Source organism: Balaenoptera borealis, assembly GCF_965194805.1.
Source record: "Balaenoptera borealis genome assembly, chromosome: 7".
NCBI classification, from domain to species: Eukaryota; Metazoa; Chordata; class Mammalia; order Artiodactyla; family Balaenopteridae; genus Balaenoptera; species Balaenoptera borealis.
Window position 1 is genome coordinate 105,792,739 of NC_138864.1, and position 22,962 is coordinate 105,815,700.

A 22,962-nucleotide genomic window follows, 5' to 3' on the forward strand; every position below is an offset into this window, starting at 1 on the left:
ATTTAACTAGTCCCCAGTAAGTTATTATGTAGTTTATCACTTTTCCATTTTTTAGAAAATGGAGTGAATCTCTACATAAATGGCAGTTATTTCCTTAGGAGTATTTTGGCGGATATTTGCCAGATAGCTCCCCAGGAATGGTAACTAGTGTATATCCCATGTGTGTTCATTTTCTAATATGTTGTAGAGCAGAGCTTGACCAACTTTTTCTTAAAGGACTATATAGTAAATATTTTAGGCTTTCTGGGCCATATAGTGTCTTTGCAACTACTCAATTCTGCCACTGTAGCAAGAAAACAGCTGTGGGTAATATGTAAATGTGGGCGTGGCTGTGTTCCACTAAAACTTTATTTACAAGAGTAAGTGGTAGGCCCTTGGCCACAGTTTACCAAACCCTGTTGTAGAACATGAGATATCAGCATTAAATGTAAAAGGGAAAATGATCTGTATTTCTTTTCACAAGCTAGAACCCAGCTGCAGTTTTGTAGTCATTTTGCCTAATTTAAAACATTTGTTAATGACAAACTACTCTTTCAAGGAAACCTGAAAAGGTCCTAAGGTGCCTTGAGCTTTCCCTAACATAGTCTGACAGTCCTGCAAGTTCTCACTGAAGGATTCTGCTCTGAGCCTGATGTGACCCTGAGGCCTGAACAGAGTGACTGCTGAAGAGAGGACCACTGTCACCCAGGAATTAATTGTACAGGGAACAGCTAAATAGCCTGCAAAGCCTGCTAAAGGTGACCTGGGAACTCTTTAACCGGGTGCCTCTGGGACCCTCTGGGTGACTTCTGGAACTGATGCAGAGCTGTAGGTTGGAATGTTGGCCGAGAGTCTCACTTCTGAGAAATTTGAAACTCAACAAAGTATTCCCTGGGTACATGTGGCACTGAAAGACTGGTTTCCATTCTCTGCTTAAGCAGCTTCTCTTCTTAAGGAAGGAAATGCTAGGGAGGGCTATCCTTGTCTCTCCAGGTTAGCAGAGAGGCATGTTCACTTCACAGCGATTAGCTGAGCCTACTTGAGACTTTTGTGCCTGTCGTGGCTTGCCAGTTTCCTGCCTGCCTTCCCTGTGGCGTTTTAGCTGGTCTGTGCTGTTTGTAGCCATATGGTCCCTTGAGCACGTGGCTTGGCTTCCCTGTCCCTGCTGCTGGATGCTTGGGCCTTGCAGATTTCACAGACTGAATAACACCTGCGGGTGGGGAGAGGGGGTGGAGTCTTCTCACTGCCTGGCCTGGTAAGATAGAGGCCGCTAGCTTGGTTCTCTGTACCAATTGATTGCTTAACCGACAGAGCCCCAAACTAGGTGCTTTGAGAAGATGCAAAAGAATGAGAAGTGGTTCCCGTTCTCAGGGAGCTTATTACCCTTTAGGGCTTCGTCTGGGAGATAGCCCTCAGTAGTTAACTGTGTGATATTGTTGGCCATGTCCAGTTTTGGAGGTCAGGTTATAAGCTATCCATGGATGCAGTGGATTCTAGTACTTATTTGGTTTGGCCCTGATGATTTTTTGCTGTGCAAAAATGTCATAGCTTTGAATGGAGTTCATTATCATGTCTCTCTGAGGTGGTTTTTAAGCAAGGATATTTAGTGTTTTTGGCTAGACTTTTATATTCCTATTTGGTAACGTGGAGAGAACAAAAAAATACTAACTACTTCCTTGACCTTTTGTCATATGGCTTTCAGATGAAAAGGAAGTTCTGGGGATGGTCTGGCTAGGAAGGTGGCCCCTCCTGTACCAAAAAGAGGTCAAGACTTGGTTTGTAGCTTAAGTTAGCAAACTAATTTGCTGATAAGAAAATGATTGAATTAGGAAAGATTTGTAAACATTTACCTAGCTTTCTAAATTGAGCCTTTATTTTTAGAAGAGTTTTAGATTTACAGAAAAATTAACAGATACTGCGGAGTTCCCACATTAACCCCTTGCCCCACTACCCCCCCCCCCCGCAGCTTCCCTTATTATTATCTGACATGATTATGGCACATCGATTGTAAGTAGTATACCAGCATTGATACGTTATTATCAACTAAAGTTACTTTCCCTCTAATGTCTGTTTTCTGTTGCAGAATCTCATCTTCAATAGCACGCTAAATTTAGTTGTCATATCTTGTTAAGCTTCTCTTGGATTTGATGGTTTCTCAGATTTTCTTTGCTTTTGATGACCTTGACAGTCATGAGGAGTATGGGTCGGGTATTTTGTCGGCTGCCCCTCTATGGGAATTCGTCTGATGCTTGGCTTCCTTTTAAGTACCTCCTACGGTGTCCAGTTTGTTGGCTTGCGCTTAGGTGCCTAGGGGTATTTGCATCAGAAAGTGGTGCTTTGTATTGTGTGAGGACAAAGGGTGGCAGCTGTGCTGTTCTGGGGGCCAGCGAAGGGATCTGTGCGGTGAGCCCCGGCCATTGCTGTAACAGGGTGGGGTGCTCCTTATTTCCCCCACTTTGGTGTTGTTTCACTAGTGTTTCCAGGGTTAGCCTGGGGAGAACAGACCTGGCAGACAGCCTCGGGGAGCAGGAGAAGCAGCCGGATGTCCTGAGGTTAGGGAGTAGAAAGGGTGTTTGGTGTCCCATTTCCAGTGGCCCCATCGAGGGTGCTCGCTGATGGTGCCTGAAGGAGCCCTGTTTGGGCGGATGTTCCTTTTCTTTCTCTCTGGTACTGATAACATAGGCAGCTTTGGGAGGACTGGTGGTTGTGTCTGGGGACTCTTCTGAGGGTCTCCAGCTCAGGAGGCTGTAGTCGGCTCTCTATGTTCGTTGCATGGATGCCGCAGGGTTTTTAGAAGCTGAGCGGCAGCAGCCCTTTGCATCCAGAGCGCAGCAGTGTAGATGGGCTCCGCAGATGGGGAGTGTGGCAGGAGGCCAGGGTGAGGGATGGACGTCCCTTGCCCCTGACAGCACGCTGCCATTCTCCTGACTTGTGGCAGCCCTTAGTCTGCGCGTGTCATCAAGCCACTCATTTTTCCTTTTACAGTTGGGGTCTAAGAAATGGGGAGGGAATTGGATTTAGGGCATGTATCTTAAGTCCAGCCAGTGCTACCTTTTTTTTCTGTGTAGATTCTGCTCTTGGAGCGTGTGGTAGGGTAGGGTGTGTGTGTGTGTGTGTGAGTGTGTGTGTGTGTGTGTGTGTGTGTTTTGACTAGGGGTCAGTAGCTTGTGGAGAAGGTGAGCGATGATGTGGGCATACTGCAGAATGTCCTGATGAAAAGCACCATCAGAAATATGACTGTTATCAATGTGGTCTGTGATGGTGCTGATGAGCAGGCTTTGGATAGTAATCCACGCTGCATTTTGCTTATTGCACAGTGTGTGACTGTAACTACTATTTTATTGTTTCTTCCATGTCTCTGCCCAGGAGCTGCTTGTTCTCCGGACAGTAATGACACAATTTACAGAGGAATAAAACAGCATAAACCACACTTACATACACACACACAGACACGCACACTCACACCCCTTCAGAAGGGCAGAGCTCGTTTAGCTGGCAGCATCAGAGTGTACAGTTCCTGAAGAGGAGGTTGCTAATCAGGGAGATGCCGAGCAGAGTCTGCTGCTGAGGCCTGAAATTTACAGCTCCAAGAAGCCGTTTGCTGCTGCCGCGGCTGCTAACGCATCATGAGGGGTGACGAATACCAGTAACTTGTCACTGGGGTTTGCTTAGATCTTCACATTCTGTAATCAGGGGGTGAAGGTGTGAGCACTATGATACTTTCCCTGGTTGTATTTCTCTCTGAGCATGACTAGGGAGTAGAGAATGTCTAGATATTTCTCATGTCTTGATTATAGGAAGCTTCCCTATGTTTTTGGCAATTGACAATTTAATAGGAGTTAGTTTTGCAGTGGGAGGAATGTGTAGCTTGGTCCATCATTGAGATTTAGGAAATACCATGATGTGCGTGCACTTGAGATGCCTGATGATTACCGTATCCGTTGGGCAGTGGTCCTGTGCTTTTGAGGGAGGAGCAGTATTGATTTGCTGTACGAGCTGTTTTGCTTGGTATGGCTTTGTGGAGTTTTTGGTTTGAAGGTGGGATAGCAGTATGGCACGTATCATGTATACCTCGTGGCCCCCTCCCCTACCCCCATGTGCTGTAATCCATTTCATACAAATGTGGGATTTTGAAGCATAGGGAAATCATTAGCTGAGGTCTTTTTCTTTTGGTCAGTTGGCCAAGCCAGTGCTGCTGTCTTTAGGGAGTGAGAGGGAGATTCCATTATGATGGGCATTTTTACTTGGCATTAATGTGTCTAGATGATAATGGGAACAAGATGTACTCTTTTTCTTGGCAGTTACTTAGTCTGTGTTCTCGGTTATACCTTCTTGGCTGTTTTTAAGTTCTACACTTAAAATGATTGGGCCTGGTATAAGGGGCTCTTTGATTTGGAGGGTCCTATACACTTTGGCACCACTTATACCTAGGTAATCATTCCTGACCTTGACTTGGTCCTCTTGTGACCACACATCATGCTTTTGATTACCCTTGGACTTCACTAAGGTTTTCTGGTCAGGTGAGTTTTGGATTCTGGCTGTCTGGGTTTTAGCTTTAGCCTTCATGTGACTCTCAGATCTGTGAAAAAGGTTGTAGCAGAATGGCTGTGGTTATTTGAGCCTGTTTTTTTTTTTTTTTCCCCTGCATTCAGGTTTGCAAGTTAATCTTAGACATAGTTGAAAATTAAAAATAATTACCCCCTCTCCTAATCTACACAGCTCTTTCTCAGACTCTTTACTACTCTTCTGGCCCTGGCCTGTTTTTCTCTACACTGCTTCCATTACTTACCGTGTTAAAACCCCAGGATGTCTTCCCGTCCACGAGCGGTAGTCAGCCTTCCATGGACTTATAGTTTGATTCCAGCTGTCATCTTTCTTTTTTCATTCATCTTGTTTGATGGCGCTTTCCTCCTGCTATTTCCTGTCATGTATAATTTCTCACTTGGTTTTGCTTTTTGCTCCTTCTTCAGATTGTCCCTTAAATTACTCTTTACTCTATTTTGTGTGTGGTTGGCTGGTTCTCTGGAAAAGGTAGAGACTAGCTACTTTCGCAGGAGTCTGCAAATAAATGGGTATATTCTGTTGTAAAAGGTTGTGAGCCTTCCAGAGAATAGTTAGTGAAGGCTCTTTTAGGATACTTACCAGTGTGATACCCACCACAGCAAAGGAGAGGCCGGCTCCTTTTGTTTCACATATAAAAGAGGAGGGGGAATTTTGCAAGTCTACACTCACGGTGCAGCTGACCCCGTAGTTTGTTCAGCTACCTGTTTGCTCCTGATGGGGTCTGATTGAAGCCTAGGAGAGTTAGTTTTGGTTCTGTAGACGGTGACGGTGTTTCGTAGTCAATAGCTACCTTATAGCAAAGTGTTACTTGCAAAAAAATCCAAACAGCCTTGTAACAACAGGTTCTGAATACAATTGGGTGAATTGTAGACTGCTGGCTGAATTATGAGGTCTAGTTACAACCCTGATATGGTCCTAGTCTGGTTTCAATGGAATTTTATTCTCTACACATTGGTGGAGTGTTCTAATAACCTCTACAGAGGAATATTTGTGCTTTTGCCCTTGAATAGATATCCTCGTAAACTACCCCAGATTGGGAGTTAATCACTGGCTGAGAGTGGGGTCCAGTGTTACTGACTTTGGGTTCCAAAACATAGATGCCCATAGTAGTGCTCTGAAAAGGAGGCTTTCAGAGTAGTTGAAGTAATACCTTAGCAATTTAATGTTTCTGCCAGTGAGATTAACAGCTTAGCATCTCCTTTCGCACGCTGAGATGACAATTCTTTTTGCCCTTCACTTGCCTTTGATTTTTGTGCTCTGCATTGGGGTGTCCTATTTTGGTTCTTTCTCATCTAGTGCTGCTACCTTCTTCTAATCCAGCCCTTGCCTCTTTTCCTAGAATCGCGTTGTGATAGGCATTTTGATTGTAGCTTAGAACCTGTTTCAAGGAAAATCTTCAATAGCACGTAGAGACTGGATTTCCAGTTCGTAAGCTTTGTAGTTAACCACAAATCTTGGTCAGGGCAAAAGATTAAAAAAAAGCTTGACTGTCTTTATGAATGATACAGATCCTGCCTCGTTGAGAAATCACCATCTCTTTGGGGGCTGATAATTATAGGATAGTTTTCTTCAGCATTGTTGTACCATAAAGAAAGATACTGGATCTACCCCAAATGGCTATTGATCTCATCCTTCTTCCTGTAACTGGGTGTGCCTTGCTCCTTAGCATGTGTACTACGAGATTTGGGCTATCGAGGCAACATTCAAGCATTTTTGCCTTCTCGCCCACAGGTGATGCAGGTGCTGAATGCTGATGCCATTGTTGTGAAGCTGAACTCTGGGGACTACAAGACCATCCACTTGTCCAGCATCCGACCACCGAGGCTGGAGGGGGAGAATACACAGGTGAGATGAGAAAAGCAGCAAAGCCTCTTTTCCAAAACCAAAGGGGAAGAGAAGGAGAATTAGTTAGATGTGGTCCACGTGTGGGAGAATGCTAACGGACAAGTAGTGTAAATCGCCAAAGTATTATTTCCTAGTATTTGCAGCCTAGCTGCTATTGGGCAGGTCTCAATTTCTCCTGAACCACACTCACTACTCTCCTTCATTTTCGATGGGCCCTGTTGGCATTCCTCCCTAAGGGGCTGGAGAGGAGTTAGGGTTGGTATATGTTAGGTGGTAAATGAGGCTTGTTTATTAACGAGATCTTATTATCTGAGGATAAGGAGAGGAAAAGATCTATGTCTCACATGCATGATAGTAAGGCTTTGTTTTGCTGGTCATTTTGATTTGATTTGTATGTCTTTGCTCTAGGAAGAAATGAATCTTGGTATATATATTATCTGGGGCCACCTACTCATCTTTTCCAAGTGGTAACTAGAATTATTAGCTGTACTGTTTCTTGCTGTTTGTTGGATCTTTTGGCAGCAAGGGTGCTTGCCTAGCCAATGTGTATGATTCTGGTATGTCAACTTTGGGAAATTATGTTTAGGCTGAAAACTGCAGGCAGTTTTGTTTTAAATTCTGTGGTCATTTTCTTTCCATTGTTATGAGTTATAACAGGTTGGGGAAAGGGATTGTGGTTGGACTTCTTGTTTATCTGGCTGTCTGGTTTTTACAGACATCTTTTTAGCCCCTGTTTTTGCCTTCTGATAACTAAAGTGTGTAACTGTGTCGATTGGTTATGGAACTGGGTCCTCAGTGAGAGCCGGTGCCACCGGCAAATTGAACAGTGTGGTTGAAGTTAGTGCTGTGTGGCTTTTTAATGTATCCCTTTTGTAGCTCTAGAGACTTGAAATTTGCTTTTCTGATGTTTTGCGCGTCTTGGTTCATTCACGAGTTGAAATTCAGGCCCTGTTTTCATTTGTGTGAGAGTTTAGAGACAGCCCATAAGATTCAAATGAAAATATTGTGATTGTCTTTTGAGTCAGATCATGCGTAAGAAACCCATACAGGATGGGTTCTTTGAATGTCTGGCCAATCAGTTCATCTCTACCCCCAACCCCGCAGCCGTTTTATCCCACAGAGGAGGCAATTTAATGCAGCAAACAGGATTGTGGTAAGGTTGAGAATGTAAATGCACGAAAGCCTAGAAATGCCAAAATAAGGTTCTCTCAGTAACTGTAGCTCTGCCTCATTGCACAGAGTAAATACACATGTCCAGTTTTGTCAGCACTGGGAGTAGTCCACAGTTCTGCATCTGTGCCATGCAGTTGGAATTAAGGTTCCCACGGCAACCACAACTTTGGAATTCTTGAACGTTAATTTTTTGCCTGCATCATCAGCCAAAGCATTATGTTAAAGGGGACTCAGTAGCTGAATTTTAAGCAGTTTTTAGGGGCGTGGGGGAGTTATAGCTTAGGTCTGATGATAGCAAGTTTTCTCGAGTAAGAACTAAACTACCACTGAGAAGTTTTTGTTTTTCTCGGCTCCTTTGGAACTCCTCAGGGGGTAATGGATGGATTTCCCTTAGCCTAGCGGATGACAGAAAGTTGTTGGAATACATTTCCCAGTTTAGGCAGGATCATGTTTATAGAATTTCTTGTTCTTTACCAAGGTAGGTTATCTCTTATTTTATTTGTTAGACTTCTGTTCACTCCTGAGATCTTACTCCATTTTAAGAAAGTTCTAAGTGAGTCTCAGCTCTAAGAGTCAACATACGGCTTTTGAGTGAAATGAAGAATGATTTCCCTTATTTGTTCATTAAATTCCTTTGGAAGATTTTAATGAGGGTCACATAAGAAATTAATATAATACACTTTGAGTACAGTGGTGGTGGGTGCTGTGAAGAGCCCTGTTGTGGTGGGTGCTTGGGAAGTCTTCTCAGGAGCAGCTCGTATACCTCTTGAGTGCTCACGGACGAGAAGTGAGCAGATGAGAGAAAGGGCACTCTAGACCAGCACCGTCCAATAGACACATAATGCAAGCCCCAAACGTGAGCTCTGTGTGTTATTTAAAATTGTCTAGTAGCTATGTTTTAAAGAACCTTAATTTTAATGCAGTTTATTTGACTTACTATATCCAAAACAGTATCATTTCAACATTTAATGAATGTAAAAAATTCATGAGATATTTTACTTTTATTTTTACTGTGTCTTGGAAATCTGGTGTATGTTTTATACTCGGATCTCAGTTCATCCTAGCATATTTCTAGGGCTCAGTAGCCACGGGTGTGTAGTGGCTACTGTAATGGACAGCACAGGTTTAGGAATTCAAATGAATAGGTTCATTGTCATTGATAAATACGTACTGGGTACCCACTTTGTACCAGATGCTATGCTGGGATTGCAGTGGGGAATAAACCCTCATGGAACTACTCTCATGGAACTTTAAAATCTAGTAGGGGAAATACGCAAGTAATCACGTTTATGTCTTGTATTATGAAAGGAAAGGTTAGCATTTATAAGAGTGCATAATCTGGTAGGGCTTCTTTGAGGAAGTGACTTTTAAGGCCTGAAGGCTGATTAGGAGTTAACTAGGTAAAAAGTGGGGAGAAGACAATTTCTGACCAAGACAGCAGCAATGACAAGAACCGGGTGAGTTTGGGAATAGGGAATGGATGGCCTCTGTGGATGGTGCATGAGTGGTGTGATGCCTGTGTGGTCCAGAATATGGGCAGGGCCAGATCATGCATGTCCTGTGAATATTCCCGGATACTCATGAAAAGAGAGAGAATGTGGGGCATGTGATGAACTGTGAGTAATTTTGTATGACTGGAATAGAGGATACTTAATGCCAAGGGGTAGTAAGAAATGAGTTTGGGAGTTAGGCAGAGGTCACGTGTTGAAAACATGTCTGCCATGCCTTGTAGGCTTTTGTCTTGAACGATTTTAAGGGATGGCACCTTTTGGGTTTGAGTGTGCTTGTGTTGGTGGCTTTCATTTATAAAACATGAAAGTACTTTGCGTCTATGAAAGAAGATCATGCTAGATGAAAACTGATCTGTAGCGAGGGGTTCTGGTTTTGTTTTTGGTAAAGCTCACCTGGGGGTGAAAGGTATGAGGAAGGAGAGGCTGTGGATGTGGCTCCAGTAGCCTCTCATGCTGGAGGAGTCTTTCTACTTGAAGAATTCTCCCTGGAACCCTCACAATGAGTGGAGATTCTGCTCTCTGCTTATCTTAAAGAGATTTACAGTATGGGTGTAGGAATAGAAATCACCCAGAGATCCCAGTGAGGCTGTAACTATATGTGTGTAATGACTAGGCAAGCAGGAGTCCCCTTGGAGTCTTTGGTTTCCCTGGTGTTCTTTACTGTGTACCAACAGTTCCTATACTACAAGGGGAGTCCAGTCAAGTACTCAAGGCATGGATGTCGGGACCTCTGTTAGGCCACGTTGCACCCTTGTGCAGGTTAGAGAAGGGTGCCCCTTCCTTCAGGCAGCCTCACGTCAGGGCATATGGCTTGGCAAGTAGAGTGGAGGCTGAATTTTAGCTCCCACTCTCCCTCGGTCCGCTTGGCCAGGTGCCCTCGTGCACGGCACAATGTGTGCAAGACGATGCGGCTGTCCTAGTTAGAACAGGGCTGATGGACTCTCCAAAGAAGACGTCGAGGGCATGTTTTGGGAATTGGGGAATGGTCTCATACTTACAGAAACAAAGGATGCTTGACAGTTGTTTGGAGATGACGGAGGGACCGTGGAGGGTGCTGAATGAAACCCTCAGGAGATTGCCTTCTCTCGAATTTGGGGACATTTTGGGGGAGGGGGTGTCAGTGGCTTTGAAACGGAGAAAAAGTAACTTGGCAGCTTATGGTATTGGAGCTCATTCTACACAAAAGAACAGAGTGGGATAAGGTGCAGATTAAGGAACTGGAGGAGGAGATGAAGAGGGAAAGTCTTTGCATGAGCTTCCTCAGGGGCATGCAGGTGGTGTGCAGAGACTCCTGCCATGGGGGGGCCTGCCTACAAGCTCCCAGCTGATGACCCAGTGGGGCTTGCCCTTCAGGTAAGAACAGGGAGGTTCTTTTAATGTCTATCTTCCCCCTACCCTAAAAATTAATGTGACATCAGCTAATACAGATCTTCTGAGACACCTCTATATATTGTGGGGATAGTAGGGCAAATTGGATTTTCCTTTTTTTAAATACAGAGACAAATTCATTTCTATTAAATTATACATGAAGGCAAGGAGGTTTTGCCCAAGGCTAACTGTGTACTTCCATTCCCCCCTTTTGGTTACTTTCTGATTGTAGCCAGAGGAAGGGCTCTGGACAAAACTGCATGATCAAAGGAACTGTTTGCATTCTAGGCAGCTCTTTTCCAGTAGCACCCGGAAATTCATGGGTTAGCCACGGCTCCCAGATTTTGGTTAGAGCTTGATTTGTTGCTGGAACATGTGACAGAGTTAAAAGCTAGAGTGTGTAGTATTTCCCTCAGAAGGAGTACAGTTGGATGTCTGATGCTGTTGATTCTGTTTCTGTGGCACCAAGCTTTTGGATTATTCAGGGCGAAATCCAGTGTCATCTCTTTGGAGATGTAGCTCCTTCAGGCTGAGATCCACTTTGGACACTGGTATGTGGTGCTCCTGTGACCCGAACATGTATCAGGGTTTCTCTAAAGGTGTAGTCTGTGTTATCCAGTTGTTTGCCACAAAGATACAAGTGCTAAATCTTGGCGAAAGGCTATGGGTTTTCTGAGCTGCTGCCTTAAAGGAGACAACACACTGTGCATCTCAGGACTTCCTAGAGAGCTTTTGGCTTTGATCTGAAACTGGAAAACCTAGTGCTCTATTGCCCAGGGCTGCTGCGGGCTTTGTGTTACACTTGGAGTGTTAATGACAAAGGAAATACAACCCCTGGGTGTTTGATGAAGGGACTGACTTATTTCCCCATGAAGTCCGATCTTGCGGTGCTGTTGTAGTGGGCAAAGACAGACAGACACACACACACACACACACACACACACACACACACACCCCGGGAAGTGGGCAAAGACACGCACACACACCCCGGGAAGTGGGCAAAGACACACACACACACACACACACACACACACACACACACCCCGGGAAGTGGGCGAAGACACACACACACACACACCCCGGGAAGTGGGCAAAGACACACACACACACACACACACACACACACACCCCGGGAAGTGGGCAAAGACACACACACACACACACACACACACACACACACACACACACCCCGGGAAGTGGGCAAAGACACACACACACACACACACACACACACACACCCCGGGAAGTGGGCAAAGACACACACACGCGCACACACACACACACACACACACACACACACACCGGGAAGTTTCTCTCATCTGTGGTTTCCTCCTTTCAACTTGTATTGGTTTCCATCGCCCTGTCTTTCAGCCTCCTCCCTGTGAACTTACTCACCATATAAATGTTCTTTCACAGCACGGCCTCTAAATATTCAGACCTGGGCACTGTAGGATCAGTTTTATTAAAGCTGCAGTCTGCCTAATCTCCCAGAGTCCTTGCTGCCTGTTTGGGGGGTTTGTTTCCCAGGCCTGAGCCCACTGGGTCTCCTCTTTAGGCAGGTGATGGGAGACGGAGCTGCAGGTAGGCACATTATTAGTGATACTTCGCAATGCTTAAGGGTTTTTTCTCAGAGGCAGGGTGGTTTCAGGTGCTAATATCACCATTTGTTGTGCAGGACCCCAGGGTGCTTTGCCATTTAGACACGACTGAAGGTGGTTCTCAACCTATTTCCTCCAGGTTAGATTTCTGAAAGCATGACGAGTGGTCCCTCTGGACCCTAGAGCAGACGATGCCGCCAGCTGAGATGCGTACCAACAGGAAGCTCTGGGGCTGCAGTCCCTAAGTGTAGCAGGGGCAAACCAGTAAACCCACTGACTGTGATCTTGCGTGTGTGACTGGGAAGCATAAGGCAAATAGCAAATTACAGAGGGACTCCAGCCTGGCATTGAGGACCATGGAGAAAAGCAGAAGCTCTTTGAAATGGATATAGCATTTCACCGGTTTCCAATGGAGAGATTTGGGGACTTGCAGCAATGTGATCAAAGGACATAGAATATGTCAGAGCGCCAGCAGAGGCATTCTGTACCGGCTTCAGATTTGTTTGATCTGGGCATTTTTGAGAAGAACACTTGAAACTTCTTTGTTAGAGGACTGAAAAAATTACTATTAGGAGACGATGGCTTGATCTTAGCTCATCTATTTAAGATTCCAGGATGTATATATCCAGTCATTTTTTAAAGATTAATACCTGTTGTTCAGCTGGAGTGGTCACCAGAGTCAAGACGTTTCATATCTGGGTGGATCCAGTTTCCTAAAATGTGTGTTCCACCGCTCTTTGTAAGTGAATTATAACCTGGAGAAGACAGCAATTGCCTATCTGTTTCCCTTTGGTTTACTTTTTTCTCTCTTTACAAATTATATTTTCTTTTGTGTCCTTTAGCTAATGCATCCCCTTTCCCATGATCTTGCCTCTCCCGTACAAATAATTTTTGTGGGAGTTTAACAGTCTCCTAGTGGGTCTTGCTTGTTAAGCCTTCCCCGAACCTTGTGCGTTTATGTCTTTCAATCCATCTCTCTCTCTCTTTCTTCTCCCTTCATTTAATCATCACTGTTACCAGTTCTGTATTTTCAATTTATCTAAATCTTCCCAGTGCTGCTGTGTTCATATTTCTTGTCTCTCTTCAGTCCTGTCAGCTGCAGTAAGTTTCTTTTGTTTCCAGAGTTGACAGCCCCATCATATTTACTGTCCTATGACCATTTAACATAGCTGCTGTGCTGAGGTAACCCTCTTTCTTGCCTTGGTTCTCGAAAGCCTCGTTAGGCCAGGGATTTCCATACCCAGACCTTTCCTTCTCTGTATCATCCTGTTCTGTCTGTTGATGTCCAGGCCTGCTTTCCACCGTGAAGCCTAAACTCCCCTGATGGCAGGAATGGTATGGTTTTCTCCACTTCCTCTCTCCCCTCTTTTTCCGAAGCTTGCAGAGTGCTGTGACTACTGTAGGCATTTAATAAATGTTTAAATCGCCGTTATCTGCTGAGGCTGAAGACCTAATCCATACATTATTTTTGAGCGACATCATTTTTAGCGCTCCTAATCCATTGCTAATATCCGTGACTGCTTCTGCTAGCCATTGCGACTTGAGCCAGTGTATTGGTGTCGAAAGGCCCCAGGAGGGAGTTTTTGCAGTCGGGTTTTTTCCTACTTCCTAATTGGATTGCTCGTTTTGATGGTTGGGTCACACATGGCTTGGTTTTCTGTAGGCACTTCCTCTTCCCCAGTCCTGGTTTCAGTCTAGTTGCCGCCATTGGGGTGACGAGCCCTGCTTCTCCCTGAGCACTGGTTTTCCTCGTAATAGTATTCCAGTAGCCCGGGGCAGACTGGGTTCCGTCCACCAGAGGGGTTAATTTCAGGATTTTAAGTGCTTCCGCAGGTTGGTCCCCAACTGACTTTCTTTTAACACCTCTACTCTTATTCAGGCTTTCCCAAATTATCCCTCTTTCATAGATAGCAGTTCAGATGTCGTGATTCATTGGAGTTTTTAGGTGCACTTTTTCCCCTGAGGGCTATCTTTTTTTTTTTTTTTTTTTTTTAAACTCTTGTTGACCTTGTTGGTTGTCAGATTATTTCTTTGCTTGGAAAAAATTTTAAAATCAATTAGAGAAGCTTTCCCTTCATCTTTCTCTCTTTATTTATGAGATACTGATTGCAGAGCTATCTACACTGTGTTTAGATAAATTACTTTTTTTTTTTTTTGGCATAACATTTATATGCAAGGCAAGTTTAGTGCAGTCATCCAGTGCCTTGCACTTCTGCAGGCCAGGGTTGTAGGTTTCATTCCTTGGTGGACTGATTAGCTTTGTACTGGGAAAATTTTGTTTAGTTCAAAACCCAAACGTTTCAGTTCCTCATGTGTTATAGGTGCTGTGGACCTGGGAAATTATTTTTATTAGTAAGATGCTTATAATCTTAGAAATTGAGTCTCAAATTCTGACCAGTTTGTGCACGGTGTGGTCACAAGTTAGACTTTAGACTGGGTGGTAGATTGTGGATGAAGCAGTATCAGGTCATGTCACTGCTGTGGAAAAGGCTTTTCAGAACTGAGACCAGAAAGGGAAGCTGAAGGACACAGACGGTTGCTTTTTTTCCTCCTGCAAATGACAGGCCTATTGCTTAGGCATATTTTTAATGTCACTTTTCATTTCAGCCCGCCTTTGAAATCCTCGGCCAGTTTGCGAGCTGTTCACATTTTTATAGGCCTTCATCTCACCATCTCATGTGATCCGAGCCTGTTTTCGGCTGCGGATGCCTCTGCGTGGTTCAGGGTTGTGCTGGTGGCCACCTCGGCATATTGCTGTTTCACAGGAGGAGCTCTGTTCGGTTTAGCTGTGAAGACATCATGGAGACTTTGTGCTCCTTACCTTTTCACTTCTCTGCTAGAAGCCAGTGGATATAATCTCCTTCATCCTGGTCTCACTGTATTGGGCCCCTTCGTAAGGCTGAGAAGAAACTTCCCCTTTATGTGGGCATCTGCTGCGTCTCTGTGTTCAGACATCGGTACCAGAATTTGGTTCCTTCTGCTGTCCTGCTGATTCTGGATAACCCATGTAAGGGATGCCTGTAGTTCCTATAGTTTCTAGTTTCTGCTTTAAAATGCCTTTTTCTTTCGCCCCCCTTTCATACTCTGTGATTTTTCTGGGGCAAGTAGATTTCTCATTTCTTCACATCTGTTGCCAGCTCACTCCCGGCCCATAGTTGACACTCACGTATTTGTTGTATAATGTCTCGTTTCGTTCTCATTGGCTCTCATCTCATTGTTCATAATCTGGGAGTGTGCGGAATGGGCAGACTACACCTGACACTTGACTTTCTGAGTTTACTGCTCTATCTTTCCTGGGAGGTTTTCCCCATCAGTACTAGGGAGGCTGGTAGAAAGGTTTGAGGTTTTTTTTTTTTCTTTTTTTTTTTTTTAATGTGCTGTTGTCTTTTGTAAGGTGGTCTGGAATTCAGAGAAAGCTGCCTTCTTTCATACAGAACTGCCTTTAGCATCTGCTCACCCGGCTGGAGGGGCTTGTTTTAGAAAGCCTGCCCTGCGGAAGCTGTAGGTGGATGTCTGCGGAGGGGCTGCTGGTGTGCCCCAGGCCCAGGCCGGCTCCCGCAGGCTCTGGCTGGAGCAGGTCCCTACGGATGGGGGTGCAGACTGTACCCCCCACCCTAGCCTCATTGGCCCCCCTTTTTCGCCTTTCCCTCTTAGTGCAGCTGCTGTGAGGGAGCGCACACACGCTCCGCATGGGAGAGCTGGCAGCCGGCTCCCCTTGCTGGTTTTGGCCATTGGGACAGCCAGGATTATTAGGCCAGTTTGTACTTTAAGATGAGGGATACTTGACATCACTCAAAGCAGCTTATTTTATTTATTTCTTATTTCTTGTAAAGCGCAAAGAAGTTATCCCAGCCCTCTGCTCTTCCTTTCAGTGTGTATTAAACTACCAGTTCGGTGTTGTCTTCAGGAAAACATCCGGGTTCCTCCCTGCCCTTGGCCAGCCTCTGCCTCACCTTCGAAGATCCTCTGTCGCGCCTGCCTCCTCGCTCTTAAAGCCCTTTGGCTTCACCTCTTCTTCCCTCACCCCCTTCCAACCCTCTTCTCTGGGAGGAGTGATGGTTCTTTCAGTCTAGACGGTCCTGTTTGCATACCAAGAAGTTACAGTTATTCTGGAGATGCACGGGCTCCGTAATATCAATGTCACGGAAAATGTAAGCTTCTCGGTTGAGAAGCCATAAGGCGGCTTCTGCTTGTAACACCATTTGGGCCCCTGGTTATTATTAGATATCCATAAAATCCCACAGTGGGAGAAGAGTCATCGGGGCTCTGTTTGAGAGAGATGTCTCCATCCCCAGAGATACGGATTAGCCCTAAGGTACCTGTGGTAGTAAATGGGACTTGACAAACTGAAAATTCAGGGCAATAAAATCCTACAGCCTTTCATCTCTCACCCTCATCACCCCGCAAGAAATGAATTCCCAGGGCAGAAGCTGATAGTGTTTAATATCTCTGTCTTGAACTATAATTGAATGTGCTCAAGTGGGAACATGCTCTCTCCTTGCTCCTGTGCCCATCCCTGAGTGGCTGCTCTGGAGACTTGTGGCCTGTTTTTTGTGTCTCTACCCTCTTGCCCTCTCCCGACATTATCTCCCCCACCTCAGGGTCCTCAAAAGTTTTAATACAAGCTGGTGCCCTTTCTTTTGTTTGCTTTTGTGCTTTGACCTGGAAATATTTCTGCAATTATCTGAATGGTGAGAGTATGGATTTGTGCTCCTGCTACTCTAGTTTTCCTTTGGATTTCTTTCTTTTTTTTTTTTAAACAAATTTTTTCTCTTTTTTTTGGATGTGGACCATTTTTAAAGTCGTTATTGAATTTGTTAGAATATTGCTTCTGTTTTATGGTTTTGGTTTTTTGGCCCCGAGGCATGTGGGATCTTAGCTCCCCAACCAGGGATCGAACCCTCACCCCCTGCATCGGGCGGTGGACTGCCAGGGAAGTCCCTGGAGTTCTTTCAGTTACCTCTCCTATCCCTGCTGTGGTGCCTCCCATTCCCCCTACCACCCTCCCTCCCAGAGCGCAGAGAGGAAGTTTGTAAGCTTTGGTTTGAATGATGACACCACTCCAGGCACAGGCAATTTGGTCACCCTGTTACTGTTCTCATGCCTTACAAAGGAGCTCCTGACTGCTGCCGGTATCCCCCTCGTCTTGAACGTTGCTCTGAAATTCTCTGGGCTGTGTTTTGGATGCTGCATGAGCCTGCAAATGAATCCTCATTTCACCTCTGCAGAGTTGAAGTTCACTGTCGCCCTTTAGCTGCCTTGCTTTGGGTTCAGCCAGAAGGAGCGTCATCTTTAAACCTGAATTCACTACTTAAAACATGAACAACCAAACTGGCTTGCTCTAGTTTTCTTGGATAGCTACATTTAAGCTGCTTATTAAATGTAATTTTAGATTCTAGAAAACTACATTGGCGTGGTTGAAGCCAGGCCAATATTCCTCTGCTCCCAGAATTTACATAATTTATGTCTTCATTGGTCAAGTCTATATCAATCTATAGCTGATAGGTACTGATTTGAAGCAGGTGGCTGACTGATCGCATTCGAGTCTTTGCTTTTTAAATGAGGCTGTGCAGGGTGCTTGCGGCGGGGCAGAGTTTTTCCTTCTTCATGACACTTGTTAAAGAACAGTAAGGTACACTCGATTCAGCACATTTATGATAGGTGTAGGGACCACTGCAATGGGGTTTTGCGTGGAAGAGAGAGATTGGGCTCTGGATACCACAAGGAGGGTGGGAGTTTCTAATTAAGGAGCAGGGTGGGGTTTAGGGATGGTGGAGGATGAGAAACCCAATCAGATATCCAGTGTGATCAGATATCAAAGGTGGGGAAATCTGGCTAAAATTGGATTCTTGCTAAAATGGACAATGCAGCAATGGACACAGTGCCCAAAAGGCAGGGTCTAGTTGAGAAGAGAGTTCAAAGGAACCTGAATAGTGTTTGGTCAAGGAGAGAATGGCATTTGTGATGTCAGGTTTCAACCTTGGTGTCTGAAACTAGTGGTACGGCTTCAAAACTCCCTGTCCTTTTTTTTAAAGTAGAGGGAAGGATTTTTTATTTTGTTATTTATTTATTTTTGGCTGTGTTGGGTCTTCGTTTCTGTGCGAGGGCTTTCTCTAGTTGTGGCAAGCGGGGGCCACTCTTCATCGCGGTGCGCGGGCCTTTCACTATCGCGGCCTCTCTTGTTGTGGAGCACAGGCTCCAGACGCGCAGGCTCAGTAGTTGTGGCTCACGGGCCTAGTTGCTCCGCGGCATGTGGGATCTTCCCAGACCAGGGCTCGAACCCGTGTCCCCTGCATTGGCAGGCAGACTCCCAACCACTGTGCCACCAGGGAAACCTACTCCCTGTTCTTCAGAGACTGTATGGTTCACCTCCATGGTGCCTGTGGGAGGAAGCAAGCCTTAGACAATTGTAGCTTCAAGATACTTTTCCCAACAGCTTTCTCATTCCCTCTTCCGTTGCCATCTTGACCTCTCCCTCTCTCTGGCGTGGTCCTTGTCTTTGGTGGTGGTCAGGATTAATAGGAGAAAGCCAGGACCTAAGAAGATAGTTTTATTTCCCTTTTTCTGCTGTTACCTTCAGTCTACACTGACTGTGTCTTTTCTGCTCAGTTATAACCTCCTGCCATGGCTAATTCAGAGATGCAGAGCCCCCTGTGGTAGTAGAGGTAACTGAACTTAATGCAGCAGGAGACTTGAGGGTATAAAATCTAAGGAAGCAGTTTTTGACTCCTCCCCACCCCCCCATGCTTGTATACCTTAAAGCGTTGTGGTGTTGCTGAAGTGACTTGGAATTCAGAAGCTAGGGAGTAGGGACTCATTGCTATTTCTGGCTTCTGTTTAACCTTGGTACATTTCTTCCACCTCTGCCCCCTTCCCTGCTAGGAAAATGATGTTCATATGTGTCGTTCTAAGGTATCCCCCGATGGGAAGTTCTACAAAGGCAAATCATTTGTTTGTTAACTATTAGAGTCACTGCAAATATGGCTGCCAACATTATCGCCTCTCATCTGCTACAGATGAGCTCTGGCCTTCTGGGTTCGCACAGGACTGCTCTGAGGACAAAGATTAAGTGGATCTCCGTTGATGTCATATCTTTTAATTGAACAGCCAACTTGCAGTGTGGATAGGGGTCTGCCACGGCCCTTCTCTTCCTGGTTTCTCTTCCTCCCACCCTCCGTCTAAGCCCCAGCGCGGAGGCAGAGGCACGCACCCTGTTGGTTCTCACGTGAAATCCAGGCTTTAACCCCGGAGTAGAGGCTAGGTCACGGTGTAGTTTGTAAGCTACTTGTGTTCGAATCTCTGTGGTTGGAGCCTGGAATGTTCATTTTTCACAATTGCCAGGTGTTTCTGTTGTATTTTAGCTTGAGACTAGTGTTCTGGATTGCTGCTCCTCGCGGTGGCAAAATGAGGGTTTACTTTTCCAGGATCTTGGTCTCTGATGGTACCGTTTTTCTTCCCGGAGCCGGACTTAAACGCAGTAATATCTCTGCTGTTTCCTGGACGAGCTTTTCTCCCCCCAGGTTTCAGAGCCAACTGTGAACCAGATGTATCCCTTCTCAGCTTAGAACACCTCCTGAGGATTCCAGTGAAAGGAGATATGAGAGTTCCGCCTGAAGAAATTTGTCTGCTTCAGAGGACAGAGCTCTCTAGGGAACAGTGGAATTTCTTAGGGTATATGACATACTCTTTGAGCTGATGTTTAGTTGAGGTGGGGCCTGTTAGCAGTTTCTGGGTGAACTTCATGATAAAAAGTGAAAACGTTCATGAAGTGGTGTGCTGTGAGAGCTGGATTCACACCTCCTGTGCCCTTATATTCACTGGATTTGCACGGCAGAGAGAAGGGTGCAGGAAGAGGAGTGTGCCTGCCTTCAGCATGTGCAGGCAGCACTTAGACTGGAGGAAAATGCAGGTGTTTTATGGCACATGCACAGCTTGGTCACGGTTCAGGACACAGCATAGCAAGATCCTAAAGCGCCTTCTGAATCGTGACAGGTGCACAAAAGTACATCGCGCGTGTTTACTGTCGGGTGATGATGACTCTATTAAGACTGAGGAAGAGGAACGCTTCTTATTTTTAGGTCTTAGAGAAGGTCTTCTGCTCAGCTCGGCTTCTTTTCAGGGCTCAGCTCTGAGCTTTACAGGCTGAGAAGTGCAGTCTGTTTGGCTGGTTAATTGATTTATGCTAAATGAACTCACAAAGATGTGATCTGAAAGTCAGTTTGTGGATGTATTCATTCATGATACGAAGTCCAGCTGCCAAGTAGACTGGAAGGTTCTAATGGGCCAAGGTGTTCTCTTTCTTGTAGAGGAAGTCTGTTTATTGTTTACAGAATTGGAGTAAAGGGGGTGCTGGATACTGAGGAAGGCTCAGGTGCCCTGGATGCCCATGTGGCCCAGGCAGAGTGTGGCCCAGGGCATGTGTTAGCTCCCTCCCCGCTCCCGCCGTCTCTGTGAGAGAGATGAGGAGACAGAGGCTTGGGAAGACTCGGTAACTTGCTCAAGGCTCCTTCTCTGGTAAGTGCAGGAACCAGGATCCTAACTGAGATCTGTTTTACTTGTCTCCAGACGTGTCCTCTGGACTTCCATGTTGGCTGGGCAGGTTGGTGACCCTCTCCCTTACACTGGGTGGACTTCTCTCCAAGCTCCTGTTTTTCAGAATTTCTGCCAGCTACCAGAAGCAGCAGCTGGTTGTCTCTGTAACACAAGCTTTCTTATTTCAATGTATTTTTACAAGTTAAAATATTTCCTGCAACTATTTTGGGGGCACATAGTTGATATCAAGAGAGATTCAAATTTATATTTCCAATGGGTGTTTAACATCAGAAAAGTGGGTGAACTGTGTCTCCTTAATGTTCTTGTCTCCTATATGAAGTTTTCCTGGCGGTAATTTCACTGTTTAGAACAGTCAGGCCAACTCTATGAAGAGATTGGATTCTCTCTTTTTAGTGGAGTCTCAGTACTCGTCCTCTTTGTACAGGTTTCTGAGCCCTTTGAGCATCTGCTCCTGGATACTTTATTATTTGTTTAATTTTCATTCATTATTTTCATTCAGTAACCCCATTAGATGGCTTAAGCTTCTGATTTCATCTTTACATACATTCTCTACCATAGACATTTTTTCCCTTGTTATAAATGAAACATGTTCACTTCATAAATTTTGGAAAATTTTTAAAGAAAATATAAATTATATCTCACCAATCCAGAGGCAACATCACCACTGTTAATATCTCACGGCCTTCTTAGCTGCTTCTGTGTTCATGTTTTGTAACAGAGCACTTCCCCTGGCCTTTAGATAATTTTCTAAAACATGATCTTTAATGGCTGTGCAGTTTTACACGATGTGGACATACCGTAATTTACCAGTTTCCACCAATTTTTGTGTGGATAAATTGTTTCTGGTCTTTACAATTATTATATCCTCATTCTTAAAAGAGAAGGTTTGCCTGAAGCAGAAAGTAGGAAAAAGTCCATTCAGAGCTGAGGTAGCTCTTGGGCAGGTTGTGCTGTAACACAGTGCAAGAAATTTCCACCACAGACATGCATTCCCAGAGGGGCTGATATTTCACCCTGCTGGCACAAGGCTCTCTAATCACCTAATTCCTTACCTGTTTGTGTTATTTAGAAGCAGGTGGTGATCCAAGCCCTTTGTGTCTTGTTGTCAGGATGGCTCCCTCCCCCCACAACAGCTGAACTTGCTGCTTCTGAAATAAAGTGTGGAATAGGTGGTAGATCTTCTCCGGGGGACCACTGCTGTCTTCTGTTGCCCTGGCTAGGGACATGGTGAGAGACTTTAATGGGAACACAAAGGCCCCCGTGGCAGCTTTGTGAGTGTGGCCGGCAGTGATTATTTGTTTCGTCCCACGTGCTGCTCTGTCAGTGACTTCCTTCCACAGTGCGTGCTCCTGTGAGTATCTGCACCATTACATTGCAGATTATTACGCTGCAGCCTGTTTTGATAAAAACTGTTATCCCCAGGTAAGTGTATAGGAAGCAGCTATATTTAACTAAAATACAACAGCATCGGTGGCCAGTAGATATTAAAATCACTATCATAATTTGAAGCAGTATTACCAACACTGCCACCCTGAGGAGGAGGATGCCCGTTCAAGGTTCCGGGGAAGGAGACAAATGCAGGTTCTCTGCAGCTCTGCTGTCTCTGTTTGAAACCTAAGCACTGGCAGCAGTCTTGTCTGATCTCAAGAAGTGGTGTGGTGTTTGCAGAGGGTTACGGCTCAAATCATTGAGGTGATAAGCTGCGGTCAGCATCCCAAATATACGCTCAGGCAAAAAAGGCAGCCATTGACATGCAGGCGCAGATGTGCAGTGTACTCTTTGTGTGCCCTGTCCCTCAGCAGGTGAACTGTTGCATTCTTGGCCAGAAACTCTGGTTTGGTGCCTTGGGGGCATAAAGCATATTATGCACCAACCCAGCAGTTACTTTAACTCCTTATATGTTTAACATCTATGTGGAATAATTAGAAGGCACTGTGAGTTCCTGTAAATTGTTCAAATGCACAATTTTGCACTCTTATTGCTTATTTTTTGTGTGTGTTTTCTCTGAGAGTCAGTACTTGCTGTCGGCAAGTCTCTCCCCACTGCACTGCCCCCACCCCCAGTTCCCTGCCCAAGACCCGCCCGCTGTTTACCCCTAGGGGGTCCTCTCAGGCACAGGCAGTACAGTTGTGGTCACACTGAAAGCTGCTTCTTTAAGGATCGGCTGCTTATCTGGGAGAACTCCATCAGCAGAGGTGAGAGGACCCCAGATTAAAGTGTTGCATCTGTTTACTATTTTTTTTTTTTTCCTTCGTGCCTCTCCATCCTTTAGAGATGACCATCTCTTCAGATAAATTCAGGTCCAGGGAACACAGGAGACCAGGGGAGGATGCAGGGATAAGAGCCGAGTTACCAGTCTGCCTATAGCAGGT

At 45.2% G+C, this 22,962-nt stretch overlaps 1 protein-coding gene and 1 long non-coding RNA gene across 2 annotated transcripts in view; one reads left to right on the top strand and one right to left on the bottom strand.

The window, feature by feature from the left end:
- Positions 1-22,962, bottom strand: part of LOC309632548 — a 167,254-nt gene that overhangs the window by 98,699 nt on the left and 45,593 nt on the right. The window lies entirely within an intron of this gene.
- The window catches only part of SND1 (staphylococcal nuclease and tudor domain containing 1), a 415,142-nt gene that overhangs the window by 66,676 nt on the left and 325,504 nt on the right, over positions 1-22,962 (top strand). Inside the window, exon 10 of the mRNA XM_082400014.1 lies at positions 6,274-6,387. Coding sequence (XP_082256140.1) covers positions 6,274-6,387 — 114 coding nt within the window. The remainder of the gene's footprint in view (positions 1-6,273; positions 6,388-22,962) is intronic.